Source organism: Oncorhynchus tshawytscha, linkage group LG07 (assembly GCF_018296145.1).
Source record: "Oncorhynchus tshawytscha isolate Ot180627B linkage group LG07, Otsh_v2.0, whole genome shotgun sequence".
Taxonomy (NCBI): Eukaryota; Metazoa; Chordata; class Actinopteri; order Salmoniformes; family Salmonidae; genus Oncorhynchus; species Oncorhynchus tshawytscha.
In genome coordinates, this window is record NC_056435.1 from 67,146,308 (window position 1) to 67,171,610 (window position 25,303).

General features: G+C 41.9%; 1 protein-coding gene across 1 annotated transcript in view; it reads left to right on the plus strand.

Moving 5' to 3' along the window:
• Window positions 1–1,159: 1,159 nt before the first annotated feature.
• Window positions 1,160–25,303, plus strand: part of LOC112246296 (sodium- and chloride-dependent taurine transporter-like) — a 31,533-nt gene continuing 7,389 nt past the window's right edge. Inside the window, exons 1-9 of the mRNA XM_042324858.1 lie at window positions 1,160–1,351; window positions 12,763–12,992; window positions 14,630–14,764; window positions 17,124–17,358; window positions 17,520–17,652; window positions 18,464–18,598; window positions 19,044–19,147; window positions 19,291–19,415; window positions 22,934–23,046. Coding sequence (XP_042180792.1) covers window positions 12,764–12,992; window positions 14,630–14,764; window positions 17,124–17,358; window positions 17,520–17,652; window positions 18,464–18,598; window positions 19,044–19,147; window positions 19,291–19,415; window positions 22,934–23,046 — 1,209 coding nt within the window. The 5' untranslated portion in view covers window positions 1,160–1,351; window position 12,763. The remainder of the gene's footprint in view (window positions 1,352–12,762; window positions 12,993–14,629; window positions 14,765–17,123; window positions 17,359–17,519; window positions 17,653–18,463; window positions 18,599–19,043; window positions 19,148–19,290; window positions 19,416–22,933; window positions 23,047–25,303) is intronic.

The following is a 25,303-nucleotide window of genomic DNA, read 5'->3' on the forward strand; positions in this document are numbered from 1 at the left end:
GGCAGAATGACAGATCTGTACCTTGTCAGCTTGGGGATTTGAACTTGCAACCTTCCGGTTACTAGTCCAACGCTCTAACCACTAGGCCACCCTGCCACCCCATCTCAACAACATACAGTTCATTCTGCGGCCTCAAAAGAACTACGAAAATGTCATCTTATTTTTTAGTTTGTTTTTTTATCTACAAATACATTTGAGTGTAGGCCAAGACAATGTCACACCCTGTTAAACTCTACACAAAGACCTACTCCTACTCTATAGTCACAGTTAGTCCATTTAGCAGACGCTATTTTACCCAGAGGGACGGTTCTTCCACTTCTCTTCTTCTGTTGAAATGTTGGCTGAAACACACTCCTTGTTTCTATGTTTACACCGTGACAATATATGTGTAGTAGCTGGTTATGGAAATACAGCAGCTCCCTAGGGCCTTATAACTCATTACTTGAGGCAGTAGAGCATCCTGTAGAGTCCCAATAATAAAATGTCTGAGTTTTGTTCAAGATGCTTGTTAGGAATTGGCAGAGTAGAGCATAAACCTGCCATGTTGTGTAGCCTATAAAATCGTGTTATAAATCATGTTAGGTTTATAACAATTGGCATTCAAGCCACTTTAAAAAATATATATATATATAAATATATATATATATATCTAGGTTGTTTCCTCAAACTGACTACTTAGGATGGCCTGTCCTTATACAGAACGTACTCATAGCACACTTTGCATGTTGAATGCATAGGCTGGTGTCTTTTCCAAAACACATTAGATGTTGAGGTTGGTAATTGCAAGTAGGCTTTACTGTAAACAGCTATGCTTATGTCAACATATTATGCTACATGCCAATGTGTGAATCATAGCTGACAATGCAGAATTATCTTAGAATGGAAAGTGTTTGTTTACAAAATGCATTTGCAAAAATGCAAAACAAGTATAAATGCTTTTTTTTTTAAGTTAATGAATTGAACTATACTTGAGTGGTAATTCTATTTGTTTTCAGGCACGCATGGCCATGGTAGGCTGTGTCGTTTCTGTGTGCTTTCAGTTCCCTCCGACCTCTTGGGCTCTCTCTGTGCGCGCGTGCGTACAGGCCAACGTGATGCTGCTGCGCGGAACAAGCGCCGAGCTGATTCTAGTGAAACCTGCCTCTTTAAGAAGACGCTCTCCTGTTGCACTGGGAGGTTGGCCGGTGTTTTTCCACACATGGTCACCCATTTTAAGAGACAAAGGTCAGAAAGAAAACCTTATAAATAACATTTACCGCCGTAAGTCTCACTATTCAACACGCCGTCCACCGTACTACACTGAAGGGACTGATCAATTCTAAAGGAATAAAATCAATTCAAGCCAATACAGGTAGGCAAAGGAATCATCATCATCATCACCTAGGTTACAGCTATATGAGCTAGGCTATATGCAAATGATTAGAGTTCATATACTATTAGATTAATTATAGTATTTTATTTCCGATAGTGAATTTTATAATTTCTGTGTCACAATATGTTGTTCAATCTCATTTATGGCGTTTAATGCTTAAAAAGTAGCATTTGACCATGAATCATTAATGCAGGTTGATATCATTTTTTTTCTCTTTACGTTTTTGAAAACAGAACGTTCAGAACACATTTCCGCTTAAAGGTTGAGTCTTGTTATTTAGAGCTCATGCAAATATCCTCGCATGAGAGAAGGGATGAAGCCTATATTTTCCTCCAAAACTCAATCAAATTATACGCAAATGATATCTATATTATTTTGTGACAATCCTAGGCTACAGTGCAGAACTTCATAGGTTTACATTTACACATTAATTCAATTTAAGGTTATTTCACTGGTAATGTGTGTTTTTTGTGGGGCACAGAATCATTTCATTTTCTGCCACCACCGGGCGGTTAATGTCTGACTAACGGAACAGAGAGCAGGGAGGGAAGCAGCTACTGAGTGTACGGTGCACGGTTGGCTCGCTCATGTTACATTTCATACATCAACTCTCTCACATCCTCCTCGAGGCTCGGCTACAAATGCTGCCTATTGTTTCCTCAGTCATGTTGTAGGCTAAGCTAGACGAAGCGGAACATATTCTGAATAGGCGACACGTTGTGGCGATTGTCGCTCATTTTACAATAGTTTCATAGACATTCAACCCTTCATTATCCTCGTGTTGTTTATTATATGTGCGCAATTTATTGTTCTCTTTGTCATAGGCTAAAGAAGACCAGATTCTGTCATATAGCCTTGCCTACATTTCGATCCGTTCTGATGAATAGCATCTCCGAAAGACGAGTTGATCTTCAAGGCTGGTAGGGGACATAAATAATTGAGGTTGTGTGTGGGTGAACATAAAGAACAGTGTCTGCGGTCGTGTAGCCAGCCTGCAAATGGCTGGCATAATACATTCTCCTTCAATCGATAGTGGGTGTCGATTGTATGATCAAACGATTATGCCATGGATGGGTTATGGTTTGGCATGGTGTAACGGTGTAACGGTATAACAACGCCCGCTATTGTATGTCTGATGATGATTCAGAGTCTACCTCAGACAGCCACTTGGGTTTATACGTTAAACAGCTTCGTTTTCTGGCTTTGCCATACAATCCCTTTACCACGAGAAACGGGGCAACTTTCTATTTCATTTCCTACATTCATTTCTGGCGTTCTCAGTGTGCTCAGAAACGTAACTGAAGACACACCTCCATGAGTCTTAAATCCGTGTGTAGTCTACCAGAGATGTGTTACATTGCAGCCTATGATTTTAAAAAAAGATATTCCGTTAAATGCCGCCCGTGTCACCTAGCTTGTGCGTAGCTGGGAATGAGAGAAAAATTGGCAAATTTCCAGGACCCAGTTTATAGGTAATCACAAGGCTACAGGTAATCACAAGGCTACAGGTAATCACTAGGCTACAGGTAATCACTAGGCTACAGGTAATCACTAGGCTACAGGTAATCACTAGGCTGCATGTAATCACTAGGCTGCAGGTAATCACTAGGCTACAGGTAATCACTAGGCTACTGGTAATCACTAGGCTACTGGTAATCACTAGGCTACAGGTAATCACTAGGCTACAGGTAATCACTAGGCTGCATGTAATCACTAGGCTGCAGGTAATCACTAGGCTACAGGTAATCACTAGGCTACTGGTAATCACTAGGCTACTGGTAATCACTAGGCTACAGGTAATCACTAGGCTACAGGTAATCACTAGGCTACATTTAATCACTAGGCTACAGGTAATCACTAGGCTGCATGTAATCACTAGGCTACAGGTAATCACTAGGCTACAGGTAATCACCAAGCTACAGGTAATCACTAGGCTACATGTAATCACTAGGCTACAGGTAATCACTAGGCTACAGGTAATCACTAGGCTACAGGTAATCACCAGGCTACATGTAATCACTAGGCTACAGGTAATCACTAGGCTACATGTAATCACTAGGCTACAGGTAATCACTAGGCTACATGTAATCACTAGGCTACAGGTAATCACTAGGCTACAGGTAATCACCAGGCTACAGGTAATCACTAGGCTACAGGTAATCACCAGGCTACAGGTAATCACTAGGCTACAGGTAACCACCAGGCTACATGTAATCACTAGGCTACAGGTAATCACTGGGCTACAGGTAATCACTAGGCTACAGGTAATCACCAGGCTACAGGTAATCACCAGGCTACAGGTAATCACTAGGCTACAGGTAATCACTAGGCTACAGGTAACCACCAGGCTACATGTAATCACTAGGCTACAGGTAATCACTGGGCTACAGGTAATCACTAGGCTACAGGTAATCACCAGGCTACAGGTAATCGCCAGGCTACAGGTAATCACTGGGCTACAGGTAATCACTAGGCTACAGGTAATCGCCAGGCTACAGGTAATCGCCAGGCTACAGGTAATCACTAGGCTACAGGTAATCACCAGGCTACAGGTAATCGCCAGGCTACAGGTAATCACTAGGCTACAGGTAATCACTAGGCTACAGGTAATCACTAGACTACAGGTAATCACCAGGCTACAGAAGCTACGTTTGCGTCTCTCTTTAACTTTGGTAAAACATGATTGAATATAGTGGTGTCAGTGAAGGCTACTTCTACATTCTGTGGCTATAATTGGAACAGTTGTAGAACAAAGACAATTAATTATGTTGATTATGTCGGCGCTTGGAGGTTGAAAGTGTGCCCTTGAGGAAGGAATGTAGCAGCGTGCAATATAAAGGATGTTTGAAATGGATAGATAAGACCGTATGATTGTAATAAAAATAGGAGTGAAACATTGTTGCCAGTTTGTTTCCTTTGCTTTGACTTGGGTAATAATGTTACCCAATATCACATGTGCAAAAGCAAATATGTCTTCGCTATAGTTTACCTTGTGTCCACTTTCCTGGCAGAAATAACCTTTTCTCATGATGCATGTGGTCTTTGAATATCTAGAATTGGTTTTAATGATTCAATAAGTCTTTGCTTACTTTGTTATTGGGTTTTGAGGTGGTTGTGGGTATTTCCAAAATGGTTGACATTATCAATAAAGGCTAATGAGGTTGAACAATTTCTAGGCTACTGCAATAATGATCAAGATTAAGCTGAGCTCTGCATGAATACTTCTGAAATCCTTCCTTTGCCCCTCCTCCTCTTTAAGCAGCCAAGTCACTTGTCAACACACATAGATTGGTGAAACTAAGGGTTCCACTACTAACGTTCATCCACCCGACTAAGATAACGGCGTATACCCAGGGTGCCTTGAAGCTCTGTAAATCATTATTTCACCTCATAGTTACTTTGTGTAAATATCTATCTCTCTCGCTCGCTCACTCTTTCCCTCCTCTCCACCCTCTCTCTTTTCCTCCCTATCTTTCTCCCCCCTCCTCTCTCTGTCTAATTGAGGAGCTCAGCTGAGCATGAGAGCCAGGGGCCTTGTTGAAATACTTTGAAAGCATCCATCCTTCCTTCCTTTCTTCTCCTTGAATTAATCACAGAGATTTGAAAACTAATAGAGATCATAGCAGGTTAACATGGACTCAGGGGAGGAATGGAAAACTCAATGTGAGGGCCCGGTGGAAATGCCCATGGTCTTAAAGTAGGGACATTATGTAAGGTCCCTGAGACTTACTCTCTCTCTTTCTCTCTGTCCCTGCTCTCAATTCAATACAATTCAAAGGGCTTTATTGGCATGGGGAATAGGTAATACATAATAAAACATTAACAATAAACATTTACGCCCACAAAAGTTTTTGAAGGAATAGAGACATTTCAAATTTCATATTATGGCTATGTACAGTGTTACAACGATGTGAAAATAGTTCAAGTACAAAAGGGAAAATAAATCAACATAAACATGTCTTGCTTTTTCTGACTCCAGACCCGACGTTTCAGTTGCCTCAGAAGGCCTGGGTTCAAATAGTATTTGAAATAATTTCTGATACTTTACCTAGCGCTTGATTGAGCCTGGCTGGCACAATACAATCAATAAAGTAGTGACACAACTGCCAAACTCTGCCTCTCTGGTCACCAGGCAGGCTAAAGCCAACGCTGACTTATTTCAAATACTACTTGAACCCAGGTCTGCTGCAAGGCCCTGGCCCCGGACCACAGAATGTTGCATGATGCATTTCAATAGCATGACAAAGTCCTCTGTGGTTTACAGTTAGAGAGGAGAGCATGCAATGTAGGTCCCATCCCCCCAACCCAAGACAATAATAACTAGAGCAGAGAGAGAGTCAGAGAGCGAGAGAGAGAGAGCGTCAGAGAGAGTCAGAGAGCGTGAGAGAGAGTCAGAGAGCGAGAGAGAGTCAGAGAGCGAGAGAGAGACTGTCAGAGAGAGAGAGGCAGAGATCAAAGAGAGAGGGAGAAAGTGCTCTGACTCAACTGTGTTTTTAGCAGTGTTCATATCTGGTGCTAACATGCGTCCTTTGTCCTGATCTTTGTCACATTCTGATCAAGCCCACATTTTTAGACATTTGTAGACGAATAAAAGACACATTGTGATCTGAATGTGATGTTTCTGGTCCAGGCTGGTCTGTGTGTGGTGCTTTGGTACGTCTAGTCGATGAGACCAGGCTGGTCTGTGTGTGGTGCTGTGGTACGTCTAGTCGATGAGACCAGGCTGGTCTGTGTGTGGTGCTGTGGGCTGTGGTACGTCTAGTCGATGAGATCAGGCTGGTCTGTGTGTGGTGCTGTGGTACGTTTAGTCGATGAGACCAGGCTGGTCTGTGTGTGGTGCTGTGGTGTCTAGTCGATGAGACCAGGCTGGTCTGTGTGTGGTGCTGTGGTATGTCTAGTCGATGAGACCAGGCTGGTCTGTGTGTGGTGCTGTGGTACGTCTAGTCGATGAGACCAGGCTGGTCTGTGTGTGGTGCTGTGGTACGTCTAGTCGATGAGACCAGGCTGGTCTGTGTGTGGTGCTGTGTTACGTCTAGTCGATGAGACCAGGCTGGTCTGTGTGTGGTGCTGTGGTACGTCTAGTCGATGAGACCAGGCTGGTCTGTGTGTGGTGCTGTGGGCTGTGGTACGTCTAGTCGATGAGATCAGGCTGGTCTGTGTGGGGTGCTGTGTTACGTCTAGTCGATGAGACCAGGCTGGTCTGTGTGTGGTGCTGTGGGCTGTGGTACGTCTAGTCGATGAGATCAGGCTGGTCTGTGTGGGGTGCTGTGTTACGTCTAGTCGATGAGACCAGGTTGGTCTGTGTGTGGTGCTGTGGGCTGTGGTACGTCTAGTCGATGAGATCAGGCTGGTCTGTGTGTGGTGCTGTGGTACGTCTAGTCGATGAGACCAGGCTGGTCTGTGTGTGGTGCTGTGGGCTATAGAGATAGAGAATACATTGGACACAGTGGAGAAAGTGCCTATTGTGCTGGGATAATACACAGTACTGGTGCCATTTAATGAGACAATTCTCTATTTACCAAGCCATCGGGTATGATGATTTGGGATTTTACCGATTTCAGATACAAACCTGCAAATAGGAAGCCAATCACAGCCTCTCTTTTGGTTTTTGAACTGAGATTATATTAGTGTACTATTTCAGGAAATGGAAGTTTACAGTTATTTAAGTTTACTTTTAAGGGAAAGGCGTTGTCGTGCTGAATTAGACCCCAAGTACCTTGCTGTACCAATGATGATGCACAGAGGTGTGGATCGCTTGCTCAGGCCCGGTAAGGTTCTTGTTGAGTCCATCAGTCTTTGCCTTGACTTACTAGTCTTCTTGATACATGTAAAGTGGATGATTCCAGGAAGTTGCACATACGCACACGTGCACACACATACACATACACACACGCACACGTGCACACACACACACACACACACACACACACACACACACACACACACACACACACACACACACACACACACACACACACACACACACACACGTGCACACACATACACATATACACACACACACACACAGATACACACATACACATACGCACACATACGCACACGTGCACCCACATACACATACACACACACACAAACGCATGCAGACACAGCCCACACAGCCCTCTCCTTTCTGGGTAGTGAGTGGAAATTTACAGCATCCCAGCCACAGCCTCACAGTCACAGCCTTACAGTCACATCCTCACAGTCACAGCCTTACAGTCACAGCCTCACAGTAACAGCCTCACAGTAACAGCCTCACAGTAACAGCCTCACAGTAACAGCCTCACCGCCTTACAGTAACAGCCTCACAGTAACAGCCTTACAGTAACAGCCTCACAGTAACAGCCTTACAGTAACAGCCTCACAGTAACAGCCTCACAGCCTTACAGTAACAGCCTCACAGTAACAGCCTTACAGTAACAGCCTCACAGTAACAGCCTCACAGCCTTACAGTCACAGCCTCACATTAACAGCCTCACAGTCACAGCCTTACAGTAACAGCCTCACAGTCACAGCCTCACAGTAACAGCCTCACAGTCACAGCCTCACAGTAACAGCCTCACAGCCTTACAGTCACAGCCTCACATTAACAGCCTCACAGTCACAGCCTTACAGTAACAGCCTCACAGTCACAGCCTTACAGTAACAGCCTCACAGTCACAGCCTCACAGTAACAGCCTCTCAGTCACAGCTTCACAGTCACAGCCTCACAGTCACAGCCTTACAGTAACAGCCTCACAGTAACAGCCTCACAGTCACAGCCATACAGTAACAGCCTCACAGTCACAGTCTCACAGTAACAGCCTCACAGTAACAGCCTCACAGTCACAGCCTCACAGTCACAGCCTCACAGTAACAGCCTCACAGTAACAGTCGGCTGTGTCATCTTCGGCTCGGAAGCGCTGTCCAATCTGCACATTGCGTTTAATTGTCTTAGGCTGCATTCCAATAGGAACACTATTCCAGGGAATAGGGACACATATGGGTGGCCCCTTGGTGTCTGCTCTGTTTAGTCTGAGTGAGCAGTCAGAGCAGTTAAAGAAGCTGGCCAGAGTCATGGTGACAGGTGATATACTAATACAAAATAAAAAAGCTGGCCAGATTCATGTTGACAGGTGATATACTAATACAACATAAAGAAGCTGGCCAGATTCATGTTGACAGGTGATATACTAATACAACATAAATAAGCTGGCCAGATTCATGTTGACAGGTGATATACTAATACAACATAAAGAAGCTGGCCAGATTCATGTTGACAGGTGATATACTAATACAACATAAAGAAGCTGGCCAGATTCAGGTTGACAGGTGATATACTAATACAACATAAAGAAGCTGGCCAGATTCAGGTTGACAGGTGATATACTAATACAACATAAAGAAGCTGGCCAGATTCATGGTGACAGGTGATATACTAATACAACATAAAGAAGCTGGCCAGATTCATGTTGACAGGTGATATACTAATACAACATAAAGAAGCTGGCCAGATTCATGTTGACAGGTGATATACTAATACAACATAAAGAAGCTGGCCAGATTCATGGTGACGGGTGATATACTAATACAACATAAAGAAGCTGGCCAGATTCATGTTGACAGGTGATATACTAATACAACATAAAGAAGCTGGCCAGAGTCATGGTGACAGGTGATATACTAATACAACATAAAGAAGCTGGCCAGATTCATGGTGACGGGTGATATACTAATACAACATAAAGAAGCTGGCCAGATTCATGTTGACAGGTGATATACTAATACAACATAAAGAAGCTGGCCAGAGTCATGGTGACAGGTGATATACTAATACAACATAAAGAAGCTGGCCAGATTCATGTTGACAGGTGATATACTAATAAAAAGCACATAACCTGGTTCAAGTATTCATGACATCACATGGAAGAAGGCACAGTGATGCCGAAACGTTGGTGTTTTACCCAATAAATGACTGGTTTTGGTCGTTTTTTTCCTCTACATACATTCATAACAGTTGTTAAACAGTATATTTTAGTACATGTGTAACTTTATACACGATGCAGTTCTAAATATTTGAGAATTAAAGTAGAATAAATATTTGATAATTTTTTTTGCCATTATTAATTTAGTTCAAATGTCTTTGTTAGTGTTAGGAATGTCTTGATTTGGTCTGCCTCTCTACCTGTTATGTGGCTGTTTGAAGGTTATTACGTGGAGGAACTTACTCCGTTTTTAAAAAATATCCTTGTAAAGCTTTATCGACAAACAGCTTTATCGACAGATATAAAGGCTCAAAGGCCTCTACTGTAGAGTGCGGAGAGAAGGTGGAGAAAGAAAGAGACAGACAGAGAGAGCGACGGAGAGGGAGAGAGAGTGGTTGATGTCTGGGGTCTGCTCGCCAACCAAGCATTCACAAAATGGGAGAAAAACCTAATTGAAACTCTTCATGCAGAATTCTGCAAAAACATCCTCGTGTACAACGTTAAACACCAAATAATGGTTGCAGAGCAGAATTAGGCCGATACCCTCTAATTATCAAAATCCAGAAAAGCGCTGTTAAATTCTACAACCACCTAAAAGGAAGCGATTCCCAAACCATCCATAACAAAGCCATCACCTACTGAGAGATGAACCTGGAGAAGAGTCCCCTAAGCAAGCTGGTCCTGGGGCTCTGTTCACAAACCCAAACACACCCTACAGAGCCCCAGGACAGCAGCACAATTAGGCCCAACCAAATCATGAGAAAACAAAAAGATAATTACTTGACACATTGGAAAGAATTAACCAAAAACAAAGCAACCTAAAATGCTTTTTGGCCCTAAACAGAAAGTACACAGTGGCATAATACCTGACCACTGTGACTGACCTAAAATTAAGGAAAGCTTTGACTATGTACAGACTCAGTGTGCATTGCCTTGCTATTGAGAGAGACTGCCGCCATAGTCAGACATGGCCCTCAAGAGAAGACAGGCTATGTGCACACTGCCCACAAAATGAGGTGGAAACTGAGCTACTGTACAGTTTAAATACTGTGTAGCCTACTGTACAGTTTAAATACTGTGTAGACTACTGTACAGTTTAAATACTGTGTAGACTACTGTACAGTTTAAATACTGTGTAGACTACTGTACAGTGTGTACAGTGTAAATACTGTGTATGTTTCCTTTTGGACGGAGATTCAATATCTGTTTACATTTCAACATACACTAGTCCTATTAGGAAGTACACAGAGGACACAGGGAGAGTAGAGTGAGACATTGACAAATGGAAAGTGCTTTAGAGAGCATGGTTCAGGGCCCAGGGTTCAGGGCTGAGGGTTCAGGGCTCAGGGCTCAGGGCTCAGGGCTCAGGGCTCAGGGCCCAGGGTTCAGGGCTGAGGGTTCAGGGCTCAGGGCTCAGGGCTCAGGGCTCAGGGTATCAAGTGTACACCACTGTGGATCGAGTGTTACACTTTGGCTTCTCATCTCTGTGAGTCCTCAAGCCCTCATAACCCTCAGCTCGTAATGTCCACAGTAGTATTTGTGATGTGTGTAAAGTTTGTTTTTTGACTTGGCCAGCCTAACCAGTTGTACATAGTGACAGAGCAATTTTATGACTTTTTGAAACATTTATATTTTACCGGGCAGATCATATTAAGAACAAATTGTTATTTACAATGACTGCCTAGCAAGAGGCAAGACGCGATACAGTTATATTCTGATGTGCTAAATATCATGATTATGTAGACCTATATGATATTATGTAGACCTATATGATATTATGTAGACCTATATGATATTATGTAGACCTATATGATATTATGTAGACCTATATGATATTATGTAGACCTATATGATATTATGTAGACCTATATGATATTATACATACTTCAATGCTTTTTTAAACCAAGCATTTCCCCTCAGATTTATTTTGTGAATTACAAAAACGTTAGTAAAGTATTATAGACATGGGATAATTGATTGATGCATGTACTGTAAGTTCAGTCACTCTATACCAGGGTTGGAAAATGAGAACAGGATATCCAAGCCATCCATTATATGCCCCTTCAGAAATTTGTGTTGAGATGACTGTATGAAATGTGTATATGAATTATAGGCATGGGGTTTGACAGGTTAAATTTACACCCCCAACCCCCCCCCACACACACACACACACACACACACACACACACACACACACACACACACACACAGGGTCGCCGTTGATAATGGCTGACCCTGGCCGTGATCCCACTCTCCCAGGGGGAGTTGGGAAATGCAGGAAGTCAATTGATTTAGGACAAATATCAGCATCCACCAAATTATTTTATCACAGACACACACACACACACACAGAAATAATGGGTTAATCAATAATTGATAATTGACTTATTGATGAGATTTATATTTACACATACCCACACCTGCCTCATCCACACCTTCCTCGGCCTCATCCACACCTTCCTCGGCCTCATCCACACCTTCCTCTGCCTCACACACACCTTCCTCTGCCTCACACACACCTTCCTCTGCCTCACACACACCTTCCTCTGCCTCATACACACCTTCATCTGCCTCATCCACACCTTCATCTGCCTCATCCACACCTTCCTCTGCCTCAGCCACACCTTCCTCTGCCTCATCCACACCTTCATCTGCCTCATCCACACCTTCCTCTGCCTCATCCACACCTTCATCTGCCTCATCCACACCTTCCTCTGCCTCATCCACACCTTTTTCTGCCTCATCCACATCTTCCTCTGCCTCATCCACACCTTCCACTGCCTCATCCACACATTTTTCTGCCTCATCCACACCCTTTTCTGCCTCATCCACACCTTTTTCTGCCTCATCCACACCTTCCTCTGCCTCATCCACACCTTTTCCTGCCTCATCCACACCTTTTTCTGCCTCATTCACACCCACACCTTTTTGTAAGAAACTGTATTTCAGTCAGTCTGTGTCCTGCTCTCAACAGCAAATACATGAGATATTCACTTCAGCTAGTTCCTCAAATGACCGATCACTGAGCAGCCCAAACTGGGTCGTATTCATTCGCTCACACCATAGAAAATAAGAGTTTCTTATTGGACAAGTCGAGTTAGTCCCTCCCTTTATCAGTCTGTTTTCTTCTGTTTGGTGCCTAATGAATAAAACCCTCATGTCCGTGACTCTGTGAAGAATTTGTTCAGGCATCTATTTAGGTCAGTCATTTATACAGGTGGACCCCCGTTCACCATGAAGTGTGGTGTTTTTATTCTTGAACATATTGCAGCGAATTTGGGGGGGGGGAATAAACCCAGGAACCTGTAAATCCAATTGATGAGAATGCTAGGAGTTGTGTTAAGGTCATTACGACATCAACTCACCTCAGATGAACTCTGTCTAATCATTTATTTCCCCCACTCCTTCTCTCCCTCCCTCCTGCAGCATGGCACAGAAAGAGAAGCTCCAGTGTCTGAAGGACTTCCATAAGGACACGCTGAAGCCTTCCCCAGGGAAGAGCCCGGGTACCCGGCCCGAGGACGAGGCAGAGGGGAAGCCCGTCCAGAGGGAGAAGTGGAACTCCAAGCTTGACTTTATCCTGTCCGTCGCTGGGGGCTTCGTGGGTTTAGGGAACGTCTGGCGTTTCCCATACCTCTGCTATAAGAATGGCGGAGGTGAGTTCCTGTCTCCTTTACAGCTACTGACTAGGTCATGAAGGGTGAAAGGGAATGAAGCCATTCCAATTCCAACTTCTTTATTCTAAGATGACGGGGTCAATGACGCTAGTTCTCTGTGACATATTCATGTAAACAGAAGATGCAGAGTGCTGTGTTCACGGGGGTTATTCATTCAAGTCATGAGAGTGGGTTAGTGCAGGTCAACAGCTAGCACATAACGTTCTGAGAACCATATGTTTCTCAGAGTTTGGTGAGAGCGTGGTTCTATGGGTATTTTGCATACCACCTTACCCACATATTTCTGGGAATGGTGTAGGATTGTTGCTTGGCTTTGGAACATTCTCTGCACATTTAAGGAACTTGACAAAAAAAAAAGTAATTTTCTTCATATTTCATTACTTTAACAGAATGTTTCCTAAAAGTTCAAACATGTTTAGATTTAATTTATATTTTTGGTAATGTTTGGTAATCTAGGAACGTTCTCCAACTGGTTTGACATTGGGAATGTTCTCACATAGTTCCAAGAACGTTAAGAAACAACGTTGTTCTGTGGGAATTTCAGTACTTCAGTATAACATTTCTACAGGTATCCTCGTGGTTCTATTTCAAGTAATGTTCTCAGTACATTCCGAAACCTTTCCATAAACACAAAAACACAAGAAAACATTAACAACGTTCTAAGATTGTTATTTAAAAACATATATTCTGTTCTCCGCATCAACAAAACTCTCTCTATCCTCTATCTTGTTAAGTGTGTTCAGCTGTGTTGGCCACACCCACTAATTGGCCACACCTGATCTTAATGAGTGCGTGTTTCCTTTGAAATGGGGTCTGATTGAATAGAGAAAAATTAACAGCTTTGTATGAGTTAAAAAAGCATGCTAGAGCCATCCAACAGAAGATCATAGGTTCGAATCTCACTGATGCTGTGCCACAATAAAAAAAATACACGTGTCTCCATGATTAAAAAAATACATGTGTTTGCATGTGTCCTATCTGTGCTTGTAGTTAAGAACAGTTAACCTTAGCTAGCAGTGTTATTAAAAGTCTTATTCAAACATTCAGTGAAAGTTTTAAGGAACTTATTCAAAAACCTTAAAATAACCTATAATTTCCTTCTTCAGAAAGTTAATAAAACCTCCCAGGAAAACTTTTAGGGAACCATAGTAAAATGTTCTCAGAACTTCCCTGCAAGCTAAAAATGTACATTCCCAGAACAGGCGAAATGTTCACTTCCTTTCTCAGAACATTAAAAAAACGTTCAGTTTTACCGGTTAGGAAAATTATGGCTTCGTTCCCAGAACCAATGGGAAACCAAAAACGTACGTTCCCACAACTTCCAAGGAACCAAATGTGCTATCTGGGCAGTCTCTCTGCATGCAACCATGGTTCCTTTACAGCTGCTATCTAGGTCTAGAACATGAAGGTTTTACAGCTTAAAGCCATTCCAATTGACTAACCATTCCATGGTTGACTTACTTGACTAACAAATGAATGTCCTTCTAACATTACTGACGTAAAATGATTTACCGTAGCAACTCCCTTGATTCACACGTACTTCATTGTGTTATGACCACATATGTTTTTCTTGAACCTGACACATTTGTTTCCATATTCGTCTTCTCCTCCTCCAGGTGCATTTCTCATCCCGTACTTCATCTTCCTCTTTGGCGGAGGTCTCCCTGTGTTTTTCCTGGAGGTGGCCCTCGGACAGTACACCTCCGAGGGTGGAATCACCTGCTGGGAAAAGCTTTGCCCCATCTTTACTGGTGAGTACATCTTTACTAGTGAGTACATCTTTACTGGTGAGTACATCTTTACTGGCGAGTACATCTTTACTAGTGAGTACATCTTTACTGGCGAGTACATCTTTACTAGTGAGTACATCTTTACTGGCGAGTACATCTTTACTGGTGAGTACATCTTTACTGGTGAGTACATCTTTACTGGTGAGTACATCTTTACTAGTGAGTACATCTTTACTGGTGAGTACATCTTTACTAGTGAGTACATCTTCACTGGTGAGTACATTTTTAGTTATTATTTAAGGTTGCCCTCACAAAATACGTTTCTACCCTCAAGGTTATTTCCTAGTTAAATAAAGATTCAATTAATAAAACCTTTATTTGTACAGGTCAGCTAATCAAAAACAGAATCTTCTTTGCAACGACGACCTGGCAAAAGTAGCTAGAAGAGAGGGACATTCTTGGTCAAATCAGGTCAATGACCTTCAGCCGAAATCAAATGAATAGTAAATAATTGATGCACAGGTCAATCATCTTATTCATACCAGCCCAGGCCAGGAAAGATACCACACATTTCATTACACTGGCTCTGCCTCGCCCACACCGACTCCATGGTAGTCCAACCAACAACTAGCCTTATTTTGATACTGCCTGGTTGCTAGGCGCCCTATACTGCAGTTGCATCCTGTTCCCTTTGGACTCCCCTCCTCTCCTAACTGCCAACTAACTGCAAATCACTGCCAGCTGATATGCCCTGGCTTCATTAGACATTACACACTCTGTACTGAGAGTTGAGGGAAACTGAAAGTGCACTTTGCTCATGCCCCTCAAACAATATGCTTTGTCTTATACTCTGATATTTTCTTAGGGAGTGCCCCCCCACACACACACACACACTGAGCCCTTGAGACTCAGCCGTGCCGTGTACATAGTGTGTTGAATTAGAGGTTGCTATGGCACCAGCGCTGGAAAACATCAGAGAGATGCCTATCAATGAGGTCTGACCCAAGAAGGAGAGAGACAAACAGACATCTTATGAACAGAAAAGAAGACCGCACTAGTAAGCTGTGTATGTATCAGTCTAGATGGCACGCTATAGGCTGACAAGCTCTTTCTGTTGACATAGGTCTTAATGGCACCTTATAGGCTGAGTCTTAATGGCATCCTATAGGCTGAGTCTTAATGGCACCTTATAGGCTGAGTCTTAATGGCACCCTATAGGCTGAGTCTTAATGGCACCCTATAGGCTGAGTCTTAATGGCACCCTATAGGCTGAGTCTTAATGGCATCCTATAGGCTGAGTCTTAATGGCATCCTATAGGCTGAGTCTTAATGGCATCCTATAGGCTGAGTCTTAATGGCACCTTATAGGCTGAGTCTTAATGGCATCCTATAGGCTGAGTCTTAATGGCACCCTATTCTCTACATAGTGCACTACTCGATCAGGGCCTCTAGGGCAGTGCACTACTTGACCAGGGCCCTACGGGAATAGGGGAACTGTTTGGGACGCAAACAGGCACTCACCTCCAGCCAAACCAAACCAGGTCGAGCCTCACTCTCTCTCTCTCTCTATTTGTATAATACATTCAGATAAGATGAGACTGGTTGTCAGAAAAACAAGCTGTTACTTTTCAGCCCTGGTGTCTGCCTGCCTGAACGGATTGGTGGGGGCGGCCCAGTTTAATTTTCATAAAGGGAAGTGACAGAGGGTGACAGTGAGAGAAGAGGAGGGAGGGAGGCAGGGAGAGACAGTTGGAGGAGGGAGGGTAAGTAACAGTTGGACGAGGGAGGGAGGCAGGGAGAGACAGTTGAAGGGAGGGGAAGTAACAGAGGGTGACAATGGGACGAGGGAGGGAGGGAGGCAGGGAGAGACAGTTGGAGAAGGAATGAGGAAGTAACAGAGGGTGACAATGTGATGAGGGAGGGAGGGAGGGAAGTAACAGAGGGTGACAGTGGGACGAGGGAGGGAGGTGGAGAGGCAGGGAGGGAGGAGAGGGAGGGAGGTTGGGTGGGGAGGGAGGGAGGGAGAGAGGGGATGGATGGAGGCAGGGATAAAGGGAGGGAGGGATGGAGGGAGACATTGTGAGGGAGAGGGTGGAGAGTAGACGGGAGGAGTGGGAAGGGGGAGGTAGAGGAGGGAGGAGTGGAGGGAAGGGGGAGGTAGAGGAGGGAGGGAGGGAAGGGGGAGGTAGAGGAGGGAAGAGGAGAGGAGATCTTCCAGACAAACGATAACAACAGCATTCAAAACATACACGTGTTCATTGCGAAATATAGCTACATTGGATTCCTTTATATCAAATCTCCCTTTGTAAGTGTTTTTGAACAGAACAGTATACTAATGTCTGGCATGCAAGATGAACATTTATGTGACCTTTCCCCCCAGGTATCGGCTACGCTTCGATTGTGATCGTGTCCCTCCTGAACATCTACTACATAGTGATTCTGGCCTGGGGTTTGTACTACCTGTTCCAGTGCTTCCAGCCGGAGCTGCCCTGGGCCAAGTGTAAGAACTCCTGGAACACAGACCGCTGTGTGGAGGACACCGTCCGTAAGAACAAGACCCTGATGCTGGCCGCTAACATCACCAACTTCACCTCGCCTGTCACTGAGTTCTGGGAGTGAGTACAGTAATTTAAAAAAAATGTATTTAACTTTTATCTACTGTATGGAGTTGCAGCGATGAGACCAGATAGAAAAAGGGGGTAAAACTCTGGGCCCCAGTTATAGTACAACTGACCCTCTCTTTCTCCAACATGACTTTTTGTCTTCTCTCCAACAGACGTAACGTCCTTAGCATCTCCAGTGGCATCGATGAAATCGGGGAGGTCAAATGGGACCTTGCTCTGTGTCTGCTGGGGGTCTGGGTCATCTGTTTCTTCTGTATCTGGAAGGGAGTCAAATCCACTGGGAAGGTGAGTTTAGCTGGGAAGTACTTTACATTTTCCATATATAAATAGATTTAATGTAATGGACATTTTCTGTGAGACCACGTACCATTCAGCGTTTATGCAAACACACCCTGAAGAAGGGACTTAAGCTAAATTGTTGGTCAAATATATCCACAGCAAGGAGAAATGAAAGTGCAACAAATGTTAATTTGTACACCAAACGGTCAACATTTTATTTACGATAATTGGATGTGGTGGGAATGTCCTTTTCTAGAGATTCTAATTCTATGGATTCCCTTCTGCCACTGCCTGCATGGATTCATACATCTTAATAATACACACCTCAAAGTGCAACGATGCCAAGTTGCACAGGCTACTACTATACGACAGACTATCGGCATAAATCAAGAGCAGTGTTCCAGAGTGCAAATAAATCTCTCCGTAACGAGTGTAAACAAGAGCCAGACCAGGCAGAGCAACACCCGCGGGACCAGTCAGGGAGCTAGATCGATCCCAGAAACCTTGTTTAATTGAGCCAATTGATTGGTTTAGCCTGATTTATGTTTCCTGGTCCCTCTAAGCTATAAATCATTCGGTATATGCAGTCTTCGCTTCCTGGAAAGGGACGCTTGGTGTCAGCCTTCACAAAGCAAAAGGAAAGAGTATAACAGAGAGGATTGGATTCTGATAAAAGATAGGGTTACGATTCTGACAGACAACTGAGAATGTGTCAAATCTGTCTCTTTAGACAAAGAAATGTATGTGGATGAGATCGACACTATCGATGTGCAAGTCTGCTGATACATCGACGGTTTTGTCCTCTGTTTCCCAACAGGTTGTGTACGTCACTGCTACCTTCCCCTTCGTCATGCTGATCATTCTGTTGATCCGCGGCGTCACTCTGCCAGGAGCATCTGAAGGAATCAAGTTCTACCTGTACCCAGACCTGCAACGTCTCAAAGACCCTGAGGTAGAACCACCTTGCCTTGCCCCACCACTCTCCGCCCTACCCTGTCCTGTCTTGGAACTTTTAAAATCTATTCATTAAGCAACTGTCTTTGGGATTCAAACAAACCACACAGAATCGTGGCCTAAATCCTTTGAGTTTAGTATTTGATCTTATAAATATTTAAAAATAAAAAATATTTAAATCGCCATAATGAATAGAAAGTGGAATAAAGGACATCCTAGTCTTATGCCCCAAGATAATGTTAATGTGGTGTAGTTGTCTGTAAAGCTAATTTTCATTAGTAGTCCTTGGGTAAACGTGATTCTCCTGGGATAAGGAAAAATGTGTAGACAAAGTCAGTCAAAATATTGCCCAATGTAATAATACCCCAAATAATCTAAATACTACTCAGTGTTTCCCAGAGCTTGCGTCTAAGCCTTCATGTCTTCTCCCCTTCTACCTCCAGGTTTGGATCGATGCAGGCACTCAGATCTTCTTCTCCTATGCCATCTGTCTGGGAGCTATGACGTCACTGGGGAGCTACAACAAATACAAATACAACTGCTATAGGTGAGCGACCACGCCGGGGGTGATGGTGGTGGGACCTAATCCAATGGTTAAAGAAAAATGGGTAGAGAAAAAAAAGAAAAAAGTGGGGAACCTAGGTTCCTTTTGTGTTCATTAACAACCTCCATGACATATGTGTGATATAGGGACTGTTTGCTGCTGGGAGGCCTCAACAGCGGTACCAGTTTTGTGTCTGGCTTCGCAATATTTTCCGTCCTGGGCTTCATGGCACAAGAGCAAGGGGTGGACATTGCCGATGTGGCAGAGTCAGGTACGAGGTGGTCAAAGTGGCAGTGATGGTGGGCGCTGCTACTTAAAATAAACAAACAATAAACAACAGCAAAAACAACAGTGTTGGCTGGTTCTATCCAACAGAAAAAAAAGACAAAATCCGAAAGACACTAGATAAAGTTAAATGTAAAGAATGAAATGGATGTATTTTTTTAATGAAAGACGGCATCGAAATATGGAAGTTTCGGGCAATCAAACACTGCTTGACAGAAATAAAATAAAAATACCAAGTTACAGTATAAAGAAACAGCTTACGGTGCACCTCCATAACATGGATATCACATATTTGGATCTGGTTGGATTCTTCAAGCAATCGAGTATCAAGGAACATGCTGGTGGAAAGAAAAAAAAAGTTTTACTGTTAAATTGGATCTTATCCAGAATGCTAGGGAGCGAAGAGTCAAGCCATGCATGAGAGATCCTATCATGACCTTTTCTTCTCACGATCAACCAGTAGATTTAAGAGTCCTGCTCCAGCCTGTTCCAACAGATACTGTATCTACTGTATGAGGGTGAAGCATAATATCAGTAATCCAGGACATCTTGTGCCAAGTTAAAATAAACAAGTGTGACTTAAGTCTCACTTATGACACTTAACTCTGGGGTGTTTTAGATGGGTCTAGCATATTTATCAGTCTTTTACAATGTGATCAGTTCAATGGTTGATGCCCATGGCGGATTCTATTTGTTCTGTAAGTTTCTAATTATAAGCATGTTTTTAACTCTTGCACTTGTTATGTCATTCTCCTTCTACTGCTGTGTATACTACAAGGAGGCATCAATGTGGTGATGTTTTTAGGTGATTTTTCTGTAATTGAGAAAAAACACCCTTAATTTCTACTTTTATATAGCAGATATACTATACTGTACATTCTGATATGAAAGATGGGTCTTTTGATGGTATTAACTGAGATCCTGCATCACTGGCTCCCTCTTGCAGTGTGTAGTCAGTCTGCTCTAGCCTTGAATGATATCTCTATCCTTATCCTTCTGAGGAGACTGTGCAGGGTGTTCCTGCTGGAGTACAGAGACACAGTGAATGCATGAGAAATGATGACTGTAGAAAATAAATCATTTAAATACTGAGCTATCTCAGTAACCTATCTCGTTATCTCAGCTGTCTGAGCGATCTCTTTCTCTGAGAAATTGTATTAGTATAAAATAATATAATTTCCCCCATATTTTTGTTAGTAAAATATAGCTCAGCATTTTAAATGTTTATTTTATACAGTCATTATTACTCATCTTTATCAAGGGTGTCAATAATTTCAGACCCCACTATATATATTACATCATATGATGAAACAAATTTAGTTGATAAGTATGCTGATCTAGATTAATGCTATTTACTGTGAGCAGTTTAATAGAATAAGTAATTCCATGTGTTTTGACGGGAGAGTTTTGGTCCAAAGTACTGTAGATGGTCTGTGATACCATGTTTGTAATTTACACCGTGTGCTGTAAGCAGTGAAATAAGGTGCATAGTGCACTGAGAAAGAGACAACTTGGTCTTTGCCTTAAACTGCTGCAACTTGATTCTGAGGAGAGAGAGGGGTTTTATATTTGGGGTAGAAGTGCAGAGTAGATCCAGACGTGCACCCACGCTGCGGATGATACGTATGTGCTGAAGGCGACGGCATTACCTGCTAGACCAGCCTCGAGCACGACAGAGGATTTTATTATTATTATTATTGACGTTTCAAAGCCAGCTCACTAGGCAGTCTGCTAGCTAGTCATGTCGTGTTTGGTTGGATGCCTTGTCGTATATTTCACAGCTAAACCAACTTTATTCTTTGTGTTTTGCTGTTTTTCCTGTTTTGTTTTTTAACTTCTGTTGTAACAGGTTATCCCATTGTTATAACGCCACGTTATCGAGACGTTGCTATAGTTACAATCGAGAAGAGGCGACGTATGTTGCCTCTGATCCTGTCGTTGTTATAATATACTATATATTCTACTATATACTATACTAGTTATGTTATATACTAGCCTATATATTCTACTATATACTATACTAGTTATGTTCTATACCAGCCTATATATTCTACTATATACTATACTAGTTATGTTCTATACTAGCCTATATATTCTACTATATACTAGTTATGTTATATACCAGCCTATATATTCTACTATATACTATACTAGTTATGTTATATACTAGCCTATATATTCTACTATATACTATACTAGTTATGTTATATACTAGCCTATATATTCTACTATATACTATACTAGTTATATTATATACTAGCCTATGTATTCTACTATATACTATACTAGTTATGTTATATACTAGCCTATATATTCTACTATATACTATACTAGTTATGTTATATACTAGCCTATATATTCTACTATATACTATACTAGTTATGTTATATACCAGCCTATATATTCTACTATATACTATACTAGTTATGTTATATACTAGCCTATATATTCTACTATATACTATACTAGTTATGTTATATACTAGCCTATATATTCTACTATATATTATACTAGTTATGTTATATACCAGCCTATATATTCTACTATATACTATACTAGTTATGTTATATACTAGCCTATATATTCTACTATATACTATACTAGTTATGTTATATACTAGCCTATATATTCTACTATATACTATACTAGTTATGTTATATACTAGCCTATATATTCTACTATATACTATACTAGTTATGTTATATACTAGCCTATATATTCTACTATATACTATACTAGTTATGTTATATACCAGCCTATATATTCTACTATATACTATACTAGTTATGTTATATACTAGCCTATATATTCTACTATATACTATACTAGTTATGTTATATACTAGCCTATATATTCTACTATATACTATACTAGTTATGTTATATACTAGCCTATATATTCTACTATATACTATACTAGTTATGTTATATACTAGCCTATATATTCTACTATACACTATACTAGTTATGTTCTATACCAGCCTATATATTCTACTATATACTATACTAGTTATGTTATATACTAGCCTATATATTCTACTATATACTATACTAGTTATGTTATATACTAGCCTATATATTCTACTATATACTATACTAGTTATGTTATATACTAGCTTATATGTTCTACTAGTTTAGTATAGTTATTATAATAACATAATGATAGGGGATTAACATTTGGAGCTGTTCTATTGTAAGGCTCCGTTGACCTTCTTTGATAGTTCTTGTCATTACATGAATCCCTAGTCTTAGCAGGAACCATAAGCTAAAAGGGCATTGACAATACATTACACTTACATGGCCTACAGTATATGAGCGTAAGGATAAGACGAGATAGATCTACACTTTGAGGATTTTTAAAAATTTCTTATTAACATTAGTTTGGTCTGTGTTATACTTGGACGCACCAAGATGGCATTAAACCAGATCAAACAATAGAACCCTAGTTTCTAATTGTGTTTTCTCCACTTCCCTGTCCCCCCTCTCTCTTCTTGTTCCTCTCTAGGTCCTGGCTTGGCCTTCATTGCCTATCCTAAAGCTGTGTCTATGATGCCGCTGCCAACCTTCTGGGCTATTCTCTTCTTCATCATGCTTCTGCTACTGGGTCTCGACAGTCAGGTTAGTAGTCTACTCCGTATAAATTGAGAATCAAGAATCAAGTATCTGAATCTGAGTCTGAATCCGAGACAGTCATGTCAGTATATTCAGTATGAATTGAGAATCAAGTATCTGAATCTGAGACAGTCAGTAGTATACTCATTATAAATCAAGGATCTGAATCTGAGACAGTCAGTAGTATACTCATTATAAATCAAGGATCTGAATCTGAGACAGTCAGTAGTATACTCATTATAAATCAAGGATCTGACTCTGAATTTGATACAGTCACGTCAGTTGCACCTTCAGCGGGGACGTAAGGAAACCGGAAGCATACGGTTTTATGGGAAAAGCATAGAGGAAGAGGAGAAGCCCTGAAAAGCGGATGTTTCTGGTTTCTGACGACCCCGTTCAGACGTTTCTTTTACGACAGCTACGTCAGGATAGGTCAGTGGTATCTCCATTATGAATAAAGAATCTGAATCTGAGAAAGTCAAGTCAGGTCGTTATAACACAGTGGCAAGGAAGTTTATTGATATCAGTCATATATGAGCACTAAGATTATGAAATGATACACATTTTATTGGCTCGTTAATGAAAGTTGTATGTTTTTATTATGAGACAGTACGTCAGTTTATTGATATGAGTGATAAGATTGCTGAGATGGTGAAAAATATACACTTTGTAGGGTAAGTGTACAGGGAAGTTGTAAGCATGTTAAGAGACAGAGGTGGTTCTGTTCCAATTTTCTAAACATACAATGGCATTAGAACATGGCCACAGTCAGTATATTAATATAGGGAAGTTGTAACTAAGCGAGTTTCTGAATGTCACATGGTCAGCTTTATTAACCTGCATGGGGAAATTCGTGGTCACATGGCCAGGAAAAAACTTGTAGCCCATATATATATACATGTGATCAGGAGGAAAAACTCCTGCCCCCATACACATGTGATCAATACAGGCCTAAACAGGACTAAACAGTCAGTCAATAAAATCGGTCAAACCACAGAGGCAAGCCACGACACGGACACATCACCCCAGGTTCTAATGCTGGATGTTAACTGCTTATGAAAAAACAACTACATGTTGACGCAGTCAGTCAGTTAGTCAATACAGCTAAATGCTAGCTTCCATAGACAGTCGTACCATTACTACAGCTAAATGCTAGCATCCATAGACAGTCGTACCATTACTACAGCTAAATGCTAGCATCCATAGACAGTCGTACCATTACTACAGCTAAATGCTAGACAGTCGTACCATTACTACAGCTCAATGCTAGACAGTCGTACCATTACTACAGCTCAATGCTAGCATCCATAGACAGTCGTACCATTACTACAGCTCAATGCTAGACAGTCGTACCATTACTACAGCTCAATGCTAGCATCCACAGACAGTCTTACCATTACTACAGCTAAATGCTAGCATCCACAGACAGTCGTACCATTACTACAGCTCAATGCTAGACAGTCGTATCATTACTACAGCTCAATGCTAGCATCCATAGACAGTCGTATCATTACTACAGCTAAATGCCAGACAGTCGTACCATTACTACAGCTCAATGCTAGCATCCATAGACAGTCGTACCATTACTACAGCTCAATGCTAGCATCCATAGACAGTCGTACCATTACTACAGCTCAATGCTAGACAGTCGTACCATTACTACAGCTCAATGCTAGCATCCACAGACAGTCTTACCATTACTACAGCTAAATGCTAGCATCCACAGACAGTCGTACCATTACTACAGCTCAATGCTAGACAGTCGTATCATTACTACAGCTCAATGCTAGCATCCATAGACAGTCGTATCATTACTACAGCTAAATGCCAGACAGTCGTACCATTACTACAGCTCAATGCTAGCATCCATAGACAGTTGTACCATTACTAAAGCTAAATGCTAGACAGTCGTACCATTACTACAGCTCAATGCTAGCATCCACAGACAGTCGTATCATTACTACAGCTAAATGCTAGCATCCACAGACAGTCATACCATTACTACGACCTAGCTAGATACAGAATCTCCATTTCCAGGCTTTCTCACTTACAAGCAAGTGAGAAAACAAAGATTGGAAGTAATATGAGACTAGATCGCACATGCGATGGTATAATTTTACTGGCTGGCTGATTGGTTGATATGTTGACTGACTGGCTGGCTGGCTGATTGACTTTCATGCTGATTGGTTGGCTGGCTGATTGACTGACTTGTTGACTGGCTGACAGTCATTCTTGATAATAGCCTCTATATATGCCATTTAGC